Source organism: Eptesicus fuscus, chromosome 15 (assembly GCF_027574615.1).
Source record: "Eptesicus fuscus isolate TK198812 chromosome 15, DD_ASM_mEF_20220401, whole genome shotgun sequence".
NCBI lineage: Eukaryota > Metazoa > Chordata > Mammalia > Chiroptera > Vespertilionidae > Eptesicus > Eptesicus fuscus.
This window is the reverse complement of record NC_072487.1, coordinates 69,646,163-69,660,631: the sequence shown is the minus strand read 5'-3', so window position 1 is coordinate 69,660,631 and position 14,469 is coordinate 69,646,163. Positions and strand designations below refer to the sequence as shown.

The following is a 14,469-nucleotide window of genomic DNA, read 5'->3' as shown; positions in this document are numbered from 1 at the left end:
AGCAGGAAAAGTGACTTTATGGCATGTCGGGCTCACCCTCCTCCCCTCCCTCGGGCCTCTGCACACATGCCACCTGCAGACCTTTCCTGCCCCCGAGTTAGAGCTGCACCTGCCCTGGCCGAGGGCCTCCCCACTGTTAGGCTCCACAGCATGTGTCACTGACCTCCCACGGATGTTGCCCATTTTCTTTTTGTCCATGAGGATAAGGATGCTTATGCTTTGTTCCACGCTGGCCCAACGTGGGTTCTCGGTAAATATTGGTTGGATTATTCATTTTTAAAATCCAGATCGTCAATTCCATCGAATTGCCTTGTTGACTACAAGTTGCTTTTGGTTAACTCGTCTGCCATAGGCAAAGCTTCGTGCTGCCCTCCTGCCACATAGCCGTGGATTTATCCCCAGGACCATCCCCAGAGGGGCTACTATTGCGTCCATTCTGCAGGTGAGGCCACTCAGGCTCAGCGCAGCGAAGTCACCTGCCCGGGATCACTCATGGAGAAGTGATGACGCCGGGACTTGAACTTGTGCGGCTCAGTCTGTGGGCTTACCCACAGCCACCTCTATCGGGTCCAGCTGCCTGTGGTGTCTGCCGTTACCTCACCGCCCTGGGCTCTGCCTCCATGGTCACCGTCCATCCACAGTTTCCACTGTTCAACACAAGTCTTGCCTTTTGATTCCTGGCTGCTGGGGGCTCCAACCTGGGCTGACCCTGCTGGCCCATTTCAGGGACCAGCCCTGCAGAGAGACTCAGTCAGAGGCCCTACAGTGTGGATGGCTCAGAGAGGTCAAGTAGCCTGCCCCAAGTCACACAGCATGCTCAAGTGTAGCTGCGAGGCACCTTGCTTCTGTCTGTGGGTCCTCACTTCTCTTGGGCCAGGAGAGCATAATTAGGGCTCTTTCCCAGCATGGTGGGTAGGACAGCACTGGGTCTTTTCTTGCTTGGTCTTGCACTGGGCAGTGGGGTGGGAGCAACGGGACTTGTTTTCTCGGGCCATGACTGTGGGCAAGTCTGAGCATTCTCCAGTGATGACTGCCACCCCCTCCTTAGGGGATCCCCGGCTCCCTGCTCCTTCCCAGTGCTCCCCAAGCCCGTGGCTGAAGCTGGCCTGCTTGAGGCCTCGCCAGAGCCCAGGGTCCAGGTCTCAGGGGACTCTGACCCGAGGCCTGGCTCAGGTACTTCTGGTTGAGGAGTTTCATCGCCTCCCTGCACTGGTCATGTTCCTGGCCCCCCTGCCTCCAGCTCACCATCACCAATCAGTCCACCTGCCACAGTGGCTCGTGTGACCCAAATGCAAATCCAAGCTGGTGACTCCTCCTCAAGACCCCTCTGTGGCTCTCCTCTGTCCTCGAGACAAGCCCAAGCTCCGGATGTGACCCACAAGGCCGTGCTCTGCCTGCTGCTGGCCACCTTTGGAACATCAGGGTCTCTGGGCCTTTGCCTCCACAGCCCCTCCCTCCACCTGCTGTTCACCTTCGGGGCCTTTATCACAGCTCTTTGGCAAACCTTCTTTGACCCCCTCAACAATTTCTGATCGGGGGACCTTCCTCCATGCTTCCCCTTCAAAGCACATGTGTGAGGTTGTAAATCTGTCTGTCCCCCACCAGACTGTGAGCTCCCTGGTCAAAGCCAGCTTGTCCCTTGTCAATCTTTTCACCGCCTTGATTTGGAGTGGATGCCGGTGGTGTTCCTGAAAGAGTGAGGGTCTGAACCAACCAAGGAATTAGCCACCTGGGTCTCAGTTTGCCTAACTATAAAATGGGACAGTTAGGTTATGTGGCCCTTTTTATAATGTGGTCCTCCAATTTCTCATGTCATGTCTGGGCTTCCCCTTAATTGTAGATCCACTGCACCCTACTGAGCATGTACCAGGAATCCTGAGGTTCCTCACCCCCCTGACCCTCACTAGAGCTCAACAGGACAGGGAACCGTGCCCCCCCATCCGACGGACTGAAAACCAGAAAGTGGTCTGGGGAGGGTGCAGGGCTTGCTCAGGATCTCAGAGCAGGCCTGTGGCACCAGAACGCAGGGCTCATGGTCCCTCCAGCACCAGGCCACATGCAGGGGCACAGAGAAGCAAGCCCCTCAGCCCGCCATTTGCCCCAGCTTAAGGCCAACTCCGTTTCCTTCAGGTCTCCTGCCTGGAGGTGCTCATCCTTTGATCCCCCGTGCTGTCCCAGTGGCGCATAATAGTTGCTCAGTTAAAATGCATGTGATACATGAAAGGAGATGGAACCTGGGATATTCCTGATCAGAAGGGGACACACACTTCTGCCAAGAGTCCTTGCCTTCTCTTCCTCAGACTCCCCCGAGAACCCCTCGTCCGGGATGTCCCCATGGGAAGTGAGTGACTACCCAAAGGACAGGACCAGCCAGACTTGGAGCTGAGGCCTCTTTATTGTCACGTACATGTCATCACCTGCTGCCCGGTTTCTCCTGAATCCAGTCTCATTACACATAGTCCGGGGTGGCACCCTCCCTTTACTCCCCAAAACGGCCCTCCAGCCCTCACCCCTGACCCTCGGGAACGGTCCTTGCCCAGCCAGGCTGCAGAATGGATGGGCAGCTGCTATCCCCATTTAATAGATGGGGAGACCGAAGCCCCAGAGCAAAGAGCCCAGCCCAAGGTCACACGGTGGCCTCCTGTGTTCCCAGGTTGCGCTCAGCAGGGAGGGAGGACTCGGCTGGGGCTCCGTTTGCTCTCATGCGTGGCTGGCTGGCCCCGGCCACGGCGCAGGGAGCTGCCGATCTGGTCTCTGAGGGCCTCCAGCCTCCGGGCCAGGTTTGGAACCGTGGCCCCACCTGAGGGGGACGGTGACACTCGAGGCCTGCACTACCCTGGGGTCATCAGGTCCCAACATCCTCTGGGGAAGCTTCAGATGGTACCTACTCTCCCCCGCCTGCCCCCCCCCCCCCCCATACACCCTGGGCTTTGGTATATATCTGGGCATGAAGGTGGCCCTAGGAAGAAGAGAATTCCAAGTTTGGAAACTAGAAAGATCTTAGGAATTACCTCCTAACCTGTGCCCTATTTCAGAAATGGAAAGACTATGTTCCAGAGAGGGTGCGTTCTGGCCTGCGATCACAGAAAACCCTAGGGGCTCCTCCCTCTTTCCCGTCTTCACCTCTCAACACTGGCGACGTGTTCGGGGGCCCCGGGGGCAGGGGGGGTGCAGAAGGTACCACCTCCTCCTCGGTGAGAATCTCCGCCAGGACTCGGGTCTCAGTCCAGTCGCTGTGACTCCTGGGCCGGGGGGAGTTGGGTGGTGGGAGGTGAGCCCTCAAGTGCCCAGGCCTCCCCCAACCCCCTGCCCCAGTGCCCCAGGGCTGGGCCCACCTCTGTCGGGGGCACTGGGCAGAGCCAGGGCTGCACGGGGGCACCCAGGGTGGGGGCCGGGCAGACGGGGGAACGCCGTCGGGGGCCTTAGGGCCAAACACCTGCAAGAAAGACCACAGCCGACACGGGTGACCTCAGCCCTGCCTCTCTGTGCCCTACTTCCGGGTGCTGATCACAATGCCACCGGCCCTACCACACCTGCCCCAGGGGCACCAAGACTGCCGGATGGGCATAAAGGGGCGGGGTCTTGGTTACTTCTTCTGTGGGCAGAATCCTCAGTGCCCAGAACAGGGGCTGGTACAAAGCAAAGAGCTCAGAGGAGAGTCAGTGAGCGAGTGAGTGAAGGAGTGAATAAGCAAATGCATAAATGAGTAGCATGTAAGTGAAGGGAGGAATAAGCCAATGGCAGAGCGAGTTACTAAAAGAAGGCAGGATGGGAAGAGGGCGGTGAGGTAAACAGTGATTCTGAACCCCGGGCAGGAGCCCAATCAGCCACTTTCCCCAGGACCCAGCCTGGGGCCCCGAGGCCCTGGAGCTCTGGAGCCTCCTGGGCTGACCCCTGGATCAAGGCCCCAGCTCTCCTCACCTCCCCTCACCCCTGCTGTGGCCTTTCCTACCTGGGGCAGGTGGAGCTCCCTCCGTGGGCAGGCCCAGTGGGCCAGTGGGGCTCGGCACAGGGGGCAGAGGTGGCAGCAGGGGCAGGAGCAGAGGGGTGGCAGGGCCTGCAAGAGGGCATGTCAGAGGCTCCCTGTCACCCCTGCTCCTCCCCCTTCAGGCTGGGCAGAGACTCACATGGCAGGAGGGAGCTGGCGCCATCGCACAGGGACACGGTGGGGCTGGGCCAGGGGGGGGCTGGTGGAGGTAGCAGGCCGAGAGGAGGCGCCTGGAAAGAACAGGGGGTCTGTGCCTGCAGCCCTCAACCCCACCACCAGGCTGGTCCCCACATGCCCCGTTTTAACAAATACCCCCTGGGCACCACGATGTGCCAGGCACCCTTTGCAGTGCTCAACATAGGAGCTCATTCGACCCATCTTTAAAACAGCCCTATTCGGTGGGCACCGTATCACCCCCATTTTACAGCGGAGGAAACCCAGGCAGCGAGAGGTGGCCTGACTCACCAAGGTCACCCAGCTAGTAGGTGGCAGAGCTGGAATTTGAACCCAGGTGGCCTGAATCCAGAGGTCAGACTCTTAACCGTCCCATTTTCCCACCTGCCCTAGGCCTGTCTCGGGGCTGGTGGCCGTGCTCACCGCTCCAGCTCGTGGACCTGCTGGGCCAGGACGCGCTGCTCATCCCGGGCCAGGTCCCGGCTGCTCTGCAGCTGGCTCTTTTCTTTCCTGGGAAGAGGCCCCAGGGAGGTGACAGGAAGCAGGGCGGGTGGGTGGGGTATCAGCCAGCCCCACACTGCAGGTAGGTGGGGCCAGAAAGGAGTCAGGGAGCGGGGAGGGGGCCGCCTGGCAGACGCAGCCGGGCAGTGAGGGGCGGGTACGGAGTCCCCTGGCGAGGCCCTACCGGAGCCTCTCATTCTCCAGCATGAACTCCTGGAGCATCCCATAGAGGTTCTGCTGGGCCCAGGCCACGCGGGTCCCGCTGAATCCAGAGGCTGCAGGGAAGGGGGAGATGGCGGACCCACAGGAGCCCAGATGCTCTCCACGTCCCACCTACACCCCCGGGAGCTCATACCCTTCAGGTCCATCTGGCTCAGCTGGGACCGTAGAAGCCGGTTCTCCGCCTGGAGCTGCAAGATCTCCGTCTCCAGGCGCGGGGGCTGCTTTGCCGTCGGGGACTGCGGAGAGAGGCCGGAGCTGCCACCCGCAGTGGCGCAAGTCGTGCAAGGGCCCCGGGAGTGGGGTGGGAGGGGGCCTCGAACCAGCCCATGCTGCCCTCGCAGGCTTTGCACCCTGGCACAAGGCTACGTCCACCTGGAGGGGGCACCGGGTCCCAGGGCATCGAAGTGCCTATGGCCTCAGCTGCGTGCTAGCAGGGCAGGGCCCCCTCTAAGCCGGACCCTGCTCCAAGTCCAACCCAAAGTTAGTTCTGTTCAAATCTTGGTTCAGACCCCAAACAAGACTCCACATCAGACCCCAACTCAACTCAGATTTCATCATGACACCAGTTGGGATCCAGGCTAGACCCCGAATCATATCCCAAATCAGACTCCCACCTGAGACCTGCCACAACGCTGACCGTGACCCTGACACTGACCCCATCCTACCCAGTCGTGGCCCCACCATCAAGATTTCAACTCTAGTCCTCACTCTGACTCAATCCCAGATTTCAACGGTGACACCAACTCAGGTTCCAACTACCGCCTGACCCCGGCCATCGCCCCTGCCACCCCTCTGCCTGTGTCTTCCTTCCTTCACCTTGGGGGCCTGGGGCCGAGTAGTGACCCGCTGAGCTCGGCTGGCGTATCGCAGGGTGCTGAGGGTCTCAGGAAGGCACTGGGCTGAGGGCGACACGCAGGCCACCTGGGGAGGAGGCCCCTGAGTGTTCCTCTCTGGGAGCCCCCCCCCTCAAGCCCCACTCTTCCCTGCCAGCCCCACTCAGGTACCATGAGGGTGACCCCGCGCCCCCCCAGGGAGTCCGCCAGCAGCTTTGTGAGCTTGCTGTCTCGAAAGGGGATGTGGCTTTGCTTCCGCCGAGGGTCCAGCAGCAGGGAGATGCAGTGGCCTGGGTGGGAAGAGCAAGGCCCAGCGAGGTTAGACCCCTGGCCCAAGGCCAGGCAGCTGGTCTGTGCAGAGCAGGAAGCTCCGCCCACGCCCCAATGCCCAGCACAGGGCCTGGCACTCGGCGGGGGCTCAGGAAATGCCTGGCAAACGGATTGAAGGAAGAGGCGCTCCCTGCACGTCTCCTCAGCACGCCCTCTGGGGTGGAGGTGGGGAGACAGGTCTGTCCCTTCTTCCCTTGCTGGGCCTCTGCTTTCCCAACTGCGCGGGGACAGGCTGAGCGTCTGAGGGCTCATACTGTGCACTTGAGTGTGCCTGCCTCCCAGGTTAGAATGCAGCTTTTTTCTAGTAGAATCAAGTTTATGGGGTTTCTAGACTCATCAACCATGTTCTAAGAGGGGAGAGGTAGGAGGCCTGTAGCCCTGGCTCACAGCTCTTCATGCACTACAACCCCCTGTCTCCTCCTCCCCCTCCCCCCCCTGCTCCCCGCTTCCTGCGCAGCTACAGGCCGGGCAAGATGAGGGACTCACCCAGGGCCAGCAGGCTGCGGTTGATGCTATTGGCCTCAAGCATCAGCTCCCCGCGGGATCCGGTGGCCGCCACCTTCTCGCTGCCAGCCAGGTCTACAAAGCACAGCTTCCCGCCGGCCGGGTGTTCCCCGGGATCCACGGGAGGCATCTGCTGGGCCTGGGGGGGTCAGGGCTTGGTGGGGACTTGGTTTCTACTCTGTCCTCCTGTGCACACCCAAGCTGCTTTATACACCCTGAGGCGGACCTGTGCTGAGGGCCCCGCGCCAGCTCCTTCCCCAGGCTGGGCCACTCACGGTTTGGCGGCGGATGTGGAGTGTGAGCAGGGCATGGCTCCGGCTGGAGGCCTGGTTCAGGGTGTGCGCTGAGCTCCTGCGACGGCTAAGGCCTGGAGGGGGAAAGCAGCAGGAGCTGGGCCTTAGAGGAACCTGATCAATAGCAGAAAAGGAGCAGACGCATCCTGGGGAGGGAGGGGCCCGCCTGTGCAAAGGCTCCACAGGAAAGAGGATGATGGGATGTGGGGTCTGGCTCTAGCACGAGCAGGTGAGAGGGGTATAGACAGAGCTGAGCGGAAGAATGTCAGTCAGAGTCACATTTGATAAACGTCCCTCAAACTGCTGTGTGAAGGGAGGAGAGCGAGCAGAGAGATCCGCGGGCACAGCGCTGGCAGGAGCCTGGAGTCTCACACAGGACCAGCAAGCAGACTGCGGGTGAGTAATGAGACATCTCAGAAACATTGGATGAATGAATGGGACTGGAACAGAGGGGTCCTATAGGTCAGGCGTCCTCAAACTACGGCCCGAGGGCCACATGCGGGTGTTTTTGCCGTTTTGTGTTTTTTTACTTCAAAATAAGATATGTGCAGTGTGCATAGGAATTTGTTCATAGTTTTTTTTTTAAACTATAGTCCGGCCCTCCAACGGTCTGAGGGACAGTGAACTGGCCCCCCGTTTCAAAAGTTTGAGGACCCCTTTGGGCTAGGTTATAGGCGTGACCTTTGCCCTCAGGACATTGGAAGGGTCTGGAGGGTCTGGAGGGGAAGAGGGATGTGGGTTGCCGCCTGGAGGAGCACAGATTGGAACTGGGGAGCCTTGAGTTGGGAAGATTTCTCTAGGAAGAAAAAAAAAAAAAAGCTGACTGAGGCAGAGGGCCTGGACTGGAAAGAGGGTGGGCCCAGAACGAGTTTGAAAGACAGAATCAGCAGGAGGTCTGGGGTGGGATGGGAGGTATCCTTGGGCGGTGTCTAAATTGTTGTTTTGCTGGCCCTTTCGCTCCCACAAGGGTCATCTCTGGTCCCCCACAGCTCCAGCCAGGGGCCCCGAGTGCATTCAGCGAGCAGTAGAGGGACGGGCTTCCCTTGTACCCCAAAGCTCCCCTGAGACAGCACGCACCCATCTGCAGAAGTTCCATCAGGGCCCCCAGACTCCCAAACTCCACCACCCGCAGCTGCTCCACATAGAAGCCCCGGGTCTTGTTCCAACGAACAGGGAGGGGCCGGGGAGACCCCAGGCTCAGCAAGTCTAGAACCTGGGAGATGAGGGTGGCGTGTGAGGGAAGGGGCCCGAGTCCAACCACGCCCCTCCCAGACCTTACCAACATCAGCACGCCCCCCCTCCCCCACTCTGCCCCCCGACCCAAGCTCCTTGGGAAGCAAGGCCCCCATTCAACTGTGCGCTTCCACTCATCTCCGTCCCCACCTGCTCATTGTAGATCTCCAGGTAGGAGGCGTGGAGGGTGACGGGGGCGTCCAGGTGCTGCACCCGGTCTAACAGCCAGGCGAAGGTCCTCTGCATGATGCCAGCCAGGCTGGGGGGTACAGGCGCCCCCTCTCCCTGGGGGCAGAAACACTACCACAGTAATAACCACCCTTCCTAGCGCCCTTGTATACCATGCCTCAGGAACTAGGCCAAGTTCCTGTATAACATCTCCTTTACTTCTCTCAGTCAGTACTACCGCTTCCATTTCACAGATGAAGGCCGAGCTTGTCAGTAAAAGGGACAAAACTGGCCCTAGCTGGTTTGGCTCAGTCGGGGGCTGAAGGGTCCCAGTTGGATTCCGGTCAAGGGTAATTGGATTCCGGTCAAGGGTAACCCCCAACCCCACCTTTGTGGATTCTATCCCTAGTAGGGGGCATGCAGGAGGCAGCCAATCAATGACTCCCTTTCATCAATGATGTTTCTATCTCTCTCCCTCTCTGAAACCAATAAAAAAAATATATATTTTTAAAGGGACAAAACTTGAAGTCCACATTGGGCAAATCCTTTCACCTCTCTGGGCCTCAGCTGCCTTGTCTGCAAATACGTGGGGCTGAGTCGCACTGTGCAAGGCCGTTCCCTGTGGGGGCCTGCGCTGTCAGAGGCTCCCCACCCACCCTGACCCTGGAGGGGAGCTCAGCCCACCTGGGGAGGAGGCCCCGTGAGGGTGTAGGTCTTCCCGGAGCCGGTCTGGCCGAAGGTGAAGACGGTGCAGGAGAAGCTGCGGGCGGCAGGGGTGTGTGGCTGGATCTGGGCAGCGGGCGTGGTGGTGGTGGCGGCGGGGGGACGGGTCAGGGCAGTGCTGGGGTGCGGAGCATCCCCAGGGCCTCACTCACCCGCGCAGCGCCAGCTCCCCGAGCCGCCGCACACCGCTCGCCCGGAACACGTCCTCCTGGGTGCGCGCCCCGTCCAGCACGGCGCCGAAGCGGAACGCCACGTCCGGGCCCCCGCCCGGGGGGCTCACCTGAGGGAGGGGGCGGTGGAGAAGGGGGCGGGGCCTGGCCGGGAGGGCGGGGTCTGGGGCGGGGCCCGGGAGGGCGAGGCCCGGACTGAGTTGCCTGGGGGAAGGGAGGAGGCGTTCTCCGGTAGGATTTTTAGGTTCTGGGGGTGGGAGGGTTCTTCACCTGCAGAGTCCGGGTCCCCGAGCAGTGCACCGCGCTCTGTTCCCCCCGGCGCAGCTCGGCAGCGCTCATGGGACGCACCCTGGGGTCCGACGGGAGGGTGGATGGTCCATCCCGATGTCTCCATCGGTCCCTTCCTCTCCCAGGCACCACCTAGCCAACCTACACCCACCTGAGCACCACCTGGATGGGCGTTTCCGGCCCCTCGGGGCCCTGCTCCAGGCTCCGCGCGGGGTCCCTGTGGCAGCAAGGCGAGTTAAACCATCCTGTGCCCAGCGGGCCTCGAACCCCCCAGGATCGCTGCTTACCCATCGGGGGATCCCCGTTCCTCCATGTCCTGCTTTGCTCCGGGAGTTAGCTCTGCTCCGTCCCGTTCCTTTCCCTCCCCCCTACTCTCCCTTCTCCACCACACTGCGACTGGCTGTGCACACCCACACCCCCCGCCCCATCCCCCCTTCCCAGGCAGTCATCCATCCGGAAAGGCTCGGCCTGCCCGGGGCCGCTAGTTAAAGATTTACCCAGCCTCACCTCCGTGGTGGAGAAAGTCTCTCCAAGCTAGGGACCCCCAGCTAGGGGGCTCTGGAGTCTGAGGATCCCTTGCTCTTGCCCACACCCATCAGGAGGGACCACCCAGACCAGCCTCCTCTGTGTACAGATGGGGACACTGAGGCAGGGATGGGAAGGCCACATGGCAATCCTGGGCAGAGCATGGACCAGGCTCTCCCTACTCTGGCCACATTCTGCTCCAGTTTTGTAATCTTCCTCCCTCCATCCCCCTCCCTAGCAGCTCAGGCTATTTCACTTCCCAGGACCCAGGCAGGGGAGAGGCGGAGGTGGGTGGGAGGGGCCAGGACTCAGCTCTAGAAAGACCAGCCTGGATTGAGTTCTTGACTGAGTTGACAGAAGGGCCCAAAGCATCTGGTTAAACATTGGGTCACCCGCTTCTCCAATGCCAAGGCTGACTCAAGGCCAGGCCTGCTGTTTAACCCCGTCCTGGTCTGACGAGATGCCTGTGAATGAGCTGGGGTGGGGCACTTACCCATTCAGTGCCAGCCTCCATGCAGGGCACTGGGCAGAGGAGTCCCCTCGTCTTGCTAGGGAGTCAGGTAGGTACTATCTAGGGTGCAGGGGCTTTGCAGGAATGCAGAGGCCTCTGGGGCAGGAGGTGAGGGTGGCGGAGGAGGGCCATAGGGCCTTTTAGGCAGGAAGGATCCATAGAGAGGGTTAGGGAAGAGCCAAGAGCTACCTGTCCCCGCTAAAATAGCAGAGTCTTGGGCAAGTCCTTTCCCCTTTCTCACCCGCTTCCTTCCCGTTAAAAGAGATGAATGCTTTTACTTAGTTGTTCTGAGATTTGGATGAGACGGCGTACAGACAGACCGTCCCTGACTTACAATGGCTCAACCAAGGGTTTTTTTTTACTTTACCATAGTGCAGAAGCACCAGGCATTTCGTAGAAACTGTACTTTGAATTTTTCATCTTGGCCTTTTCCCAGGCTAGTGATGCGCACGCAGTGAGATGCTTCCTCATGGTGGTGGCGGCGGCAGCGGGCGGAGCTCCCGGTCAGCCACACAGCCACGCGGGCAAAGAATCATCGGCACTCTCCAGTATGGTATTAGATGAATTTTAGACTTAATAGATTTCTAATGTACTATGGGTTTATTGGGCCATAACCCTATCGTAATTCGAAGAGTGTCTGTATTGGAAAGTGATTCATAAATTGTGAAGATTTACCTAAAAGCCAAAATAAAAATCCCTAGATCAGTGATGGCGAACGTATGACACGCGTGTCAGCACTGACACGCGTAGCCACTTCTGATGACACGCGGCCGCTGAGGCGGCCGCATGCCGAGGATGAAACATTTGCTGCTCCCGAGGATGAAACATTTGCGAAATAATGTTTTTTTCCTCAAAGTGACACACTACCCGAGTTATGCTCAGTTTTTTGGCGAAGTTTGACACACCAAGCTCAAAAGGTTGCCCATCACTGCCCTAGATGATCTTCAAGATTCCTTTCAACTCTGAAGTTCCTTAACGTATTATATATTTTTTAATCTTAGGGCAAGCATTACTATTCCTGCTTTTCAGATGAACACACACACACACACACACACACACACACTCACGCAAGGAAACAGAGGTGAGGCAGGGGAGGCTAAGGAGAGAGCAGCTGTGAATGGGAGGTGAGGTCTCAGCCGGGAACTTGGATGGAGCTCTAAGTCCCGGTGCTATCGATCTGCCCTGGCCGGCTGCCTTTCTAGGTGTGAACGAACAGTTGCTCCCTTAAATACCCTTAAAGGGGTTAAGAACTGTCGGTCATTCACATCTTAGTGTGCGTTGGTTTTATCAGTTTCTGTCTGCCTCACACTGGGCTGAGATGAGCCACACCAAAGCGATTTTGAGGCAGTGCAGAGACAGGGAAGATGTGCATATTGGGGCGTGACGAGCTGTTTAGGGGGACTTTTGCACCAGGCTCCCCACCTGAGTCAGTATGCGTACATCACTGGATGCTCTGAGCCTGCCCTCTATTCCCAAACTGCACTTTTCATCCAGAACAGCTGGTCCCATGGTTGAGGGAGGGACAGAGGAAAGGCATTTGGGGAAACAGAAATTGAGAGGCTGGCTGGACTCCACAGGGCTGTGTCCCCAGGCCTCGCTAGAGGGCAGCAGAGTACCGCGCCTCCATGGCCCCTGGGCTGGTCACAAAGGAGGCTTTGTGAAGCGCAGCCACGCTCTTTCCATACATTTATTGCTGAGCTTGAGCACCGTGCAGGGGCTAACCAGCCTGATGCTGCGGAGAGGGATGAGCAGGCCCACGAGAAACGCTCCTTGAGGGAGTGAATAAAAGCCACATTGAGCAGCCAGGGACCCTCCCATGCACACCCCTGCTCCCGGTTCCAGCCCCTTCAATCCACCCCTCCTTTCAATCCCAGTTATCCTCCCTGGGAAAACCCCACCCTGACTCTCTGGGACCTCAGAGTAAGGACTGAGTCCCCCCACTGAGCCTCAAGCTCGTTCGGACGGACTCTGTATTCTGCTGACCCCTCTGTTGTCCCTCTCCACTACCCACCGCCCTCTGTCCCTGCACCCTGAGCTCCAGCCCAAAGCTTTCCTGGGCTTCCCTTTAATTCTCCTGGGCATTTGCTCCCGCTGTCCCCTCTGCCGGGAATGCTGTCCTCTGCCTGGTGGGCTTGTCCTGCAAGCCTCCCCAGAGAAAGCCTTGCCCATCACCCCCTTCCCACCAGGTCAGGTTGGGGTTGTGTTTGTCCCTGCAGCCTCCTGGGACCGTTCAGTGCTGAATGCACTAGGTTGGTCTTCCTGTCTATTGGGACGAGGGACTGTGCTGGCTTCAGCACCGGGCCCTGCACACAGTAGGAGCTCAGCAAACAGTTGGTTGGACTAGAGAAGGAGCCAGGAAGGAGGAAGGGAGGCTCGTCATCTCTCTCCAACTGCCATCTCTCCTCCCTCCTGCCTCTCAAGGCTAACCACAAACACTTAACTTTGTGATGTAAGGATTCCTTCGGGGACTCGTTTATCGTGGAGATCATCAGCCCCTGCCACAAAGCTGCTCTCCAGTGTGCCCAGAATCCGGGTGACACTCTCCCAGCCCCAGCCAAGCTCGCAGATGAGTCTGGGGTTCACCTGCCAGGCAGCCTTGCACTGGACTGAGGTGGGGCAGAGATGGATATAAAGATCAGGGAGGGAGGAAGTTCTTTCCTCCTGTGGGCCTCATCTTTCATTGTTCCACTTGTATCCCCCGGTGCAGGCAAAGCCAGATGGATCCAAGGCCAGTTGTGAAATTTTCCAAACAGCTTGCTGTAATCTTTAATTAAAACGTGAATTGAGGCCATAGGATTCATTACGTAAAATTCTCCAAAGCAGGGACCATAGAGAATCACTGGGTGTACTGCTCTCTGGTCCCCTGCCCCCATTTTACAGCTGGGAAAACTGAAAGGAGGGGCAGGACAGGCATTCGTGGTGAAGAGCAGTGATTTGGGGAAGAAATGGAGAGTAACCAATGGGCACTCCTGGGCCACTCTTGCCCCTAAATGCCTGGCTCCTCCGCTGCATCCTCACAAGGCTTCTCTGGTGCCTGGTGGGGGCTGGCAGTCCTGCCAGGCTTCCTGCTCAGCAAGCAGCCGTGCGAAGGTAGAGAGCCTCTCGCAAGGCCCAGCGCAAGGCCCACAGGAGGCACACCCACTGTCTGTCTGATGGAGGGCGGTCCATGCAAGAGGAAATGATGCCTTGAAGTCAAGTTCATCTTTTGGTGAAGATGAGCATCTCTGGGGGGTTGTGAAATCGAAGGACTCAGGGTTGTTGAAACTCCCGGTTGTCTCCAGGATCTCAGCTCTTCTCCCTAGAAACAAGCAACTTTCCCCTGAGTCACTCTGCCCACTGACCACCAGGAATGACTTACCGATGAGCTGGATACTTTCCTCTAAAAACAATCATGTTAATGTGCAAGAATGTTAAGGGGTATTAAGGACCCTCTCTTGCACAATGATGCCTCGTGTGTCTGGAACCTTCTGAGTCAGAGGAATGGGAGTTAATATTTCTCGAACACTTGAGCACTTTTTCTACTTCATTTTAATTACTTTGTTAAGCAACCCTCTGGGACTGGCCCTGCAACCATCCCCATTTTACAGATGAGAAAACTGAGGTTCAGAGATGTTCAGTCATTTGCCCAAGGTCACGCACCCACTACATGATGTGGGAATCTGACCGGCGCCAAAACTTGTGTCCCACCCTCCACTCTCTGCAGCCCTTTTCGAGGAGCTGTCCTGCACAGCTGAACTTGGGTAGCTGGAGTTGACCTGTTAGGTACACACTTGCCTAGTTCAGCCATCTCTGTTGAAACGTGCTCCGGCATCGGCTTTCACACTGCCCTGCCTTCTTCCCTGGGGAATGCGGAGTGACACTTTAAGGCATCCGAATCACCTCGGATTCCAGAGCCTGCCTCCAGGGGTTCTGGTTCTTTGGTTTGGGGAGTGGGGCCAGGGGGATCTCATGCACAGCAGGGCCGACAACTTTAGCTTTTCCATTTTTCTTGATGCCCAAAGTCATC

The 14,469-nt window shown here is 58.5% G+C and overlaps 1 protein-coding gene across 1 annotated transcript; it reads right to left on the bottom strand.

The window, feature by feature from the left end:
- Window positions 1-2,660: 2,660 nt before the first annotated feature.
- Window positions 2,661-9,740, bottom strand: KIF12 (kinesin family member 12). Its single transcript, XM_008155327.3, has 19 exons — window positions 9,715-9,740; window positions 9,579-9,644; window positions 9,410-9,488; window positions 9,122-9,249; window positions 8,931-9,006; window positions 8,229-8,363; window positions 7,923-8,058; window positions 6,828-6,919; window positions 6,535-6,691; window positions 5,890-6,008; window positions 5,702-5,806; window positions 5,019-5,121; window positions 4,848-4,938; window positions 4,586-4,672; window positions 4,128-4,218; window positions 3,953-4,057; window positions 3,336-3,436; window positions 3,124-3,242; window positions 2,661-2,800 (listed from the first exon to the last, which is right to left on the bottom strand). The coding sequence occupies exons 1-19, from the start codon at window positions 9,738-9,740 to the stop codon at window positions 2,661-2,663; spliced, it is 1,956 nt and encodes a 651-aa protein (XP_008153549.2).
- Window positions 9,741-14,469: the final 4,729 nt, after the last annotated feature.

Coding starts and splice junctions, on each gene's coding strand:
- KIF12 (XM_008155327.3), bottom strand. CDS start 9,740: ATGGAGGAACGGGGATCCCCCGATGG. Junction 9,250..9,409: donor CGGGGACCCGGACTCTGCAG/GTGAAGAACCCT, acceptor CCCCTCCCTCAG/GTGAGCCCCCCGGGCGGGGG. Junction 4,939..5,018: donor GAGCCAGATGGACCTGAAGG/GTATGAGCTCCC, acceptor CCTTCCCTGCAG/CCTCTGGATTCAGCGGGACC.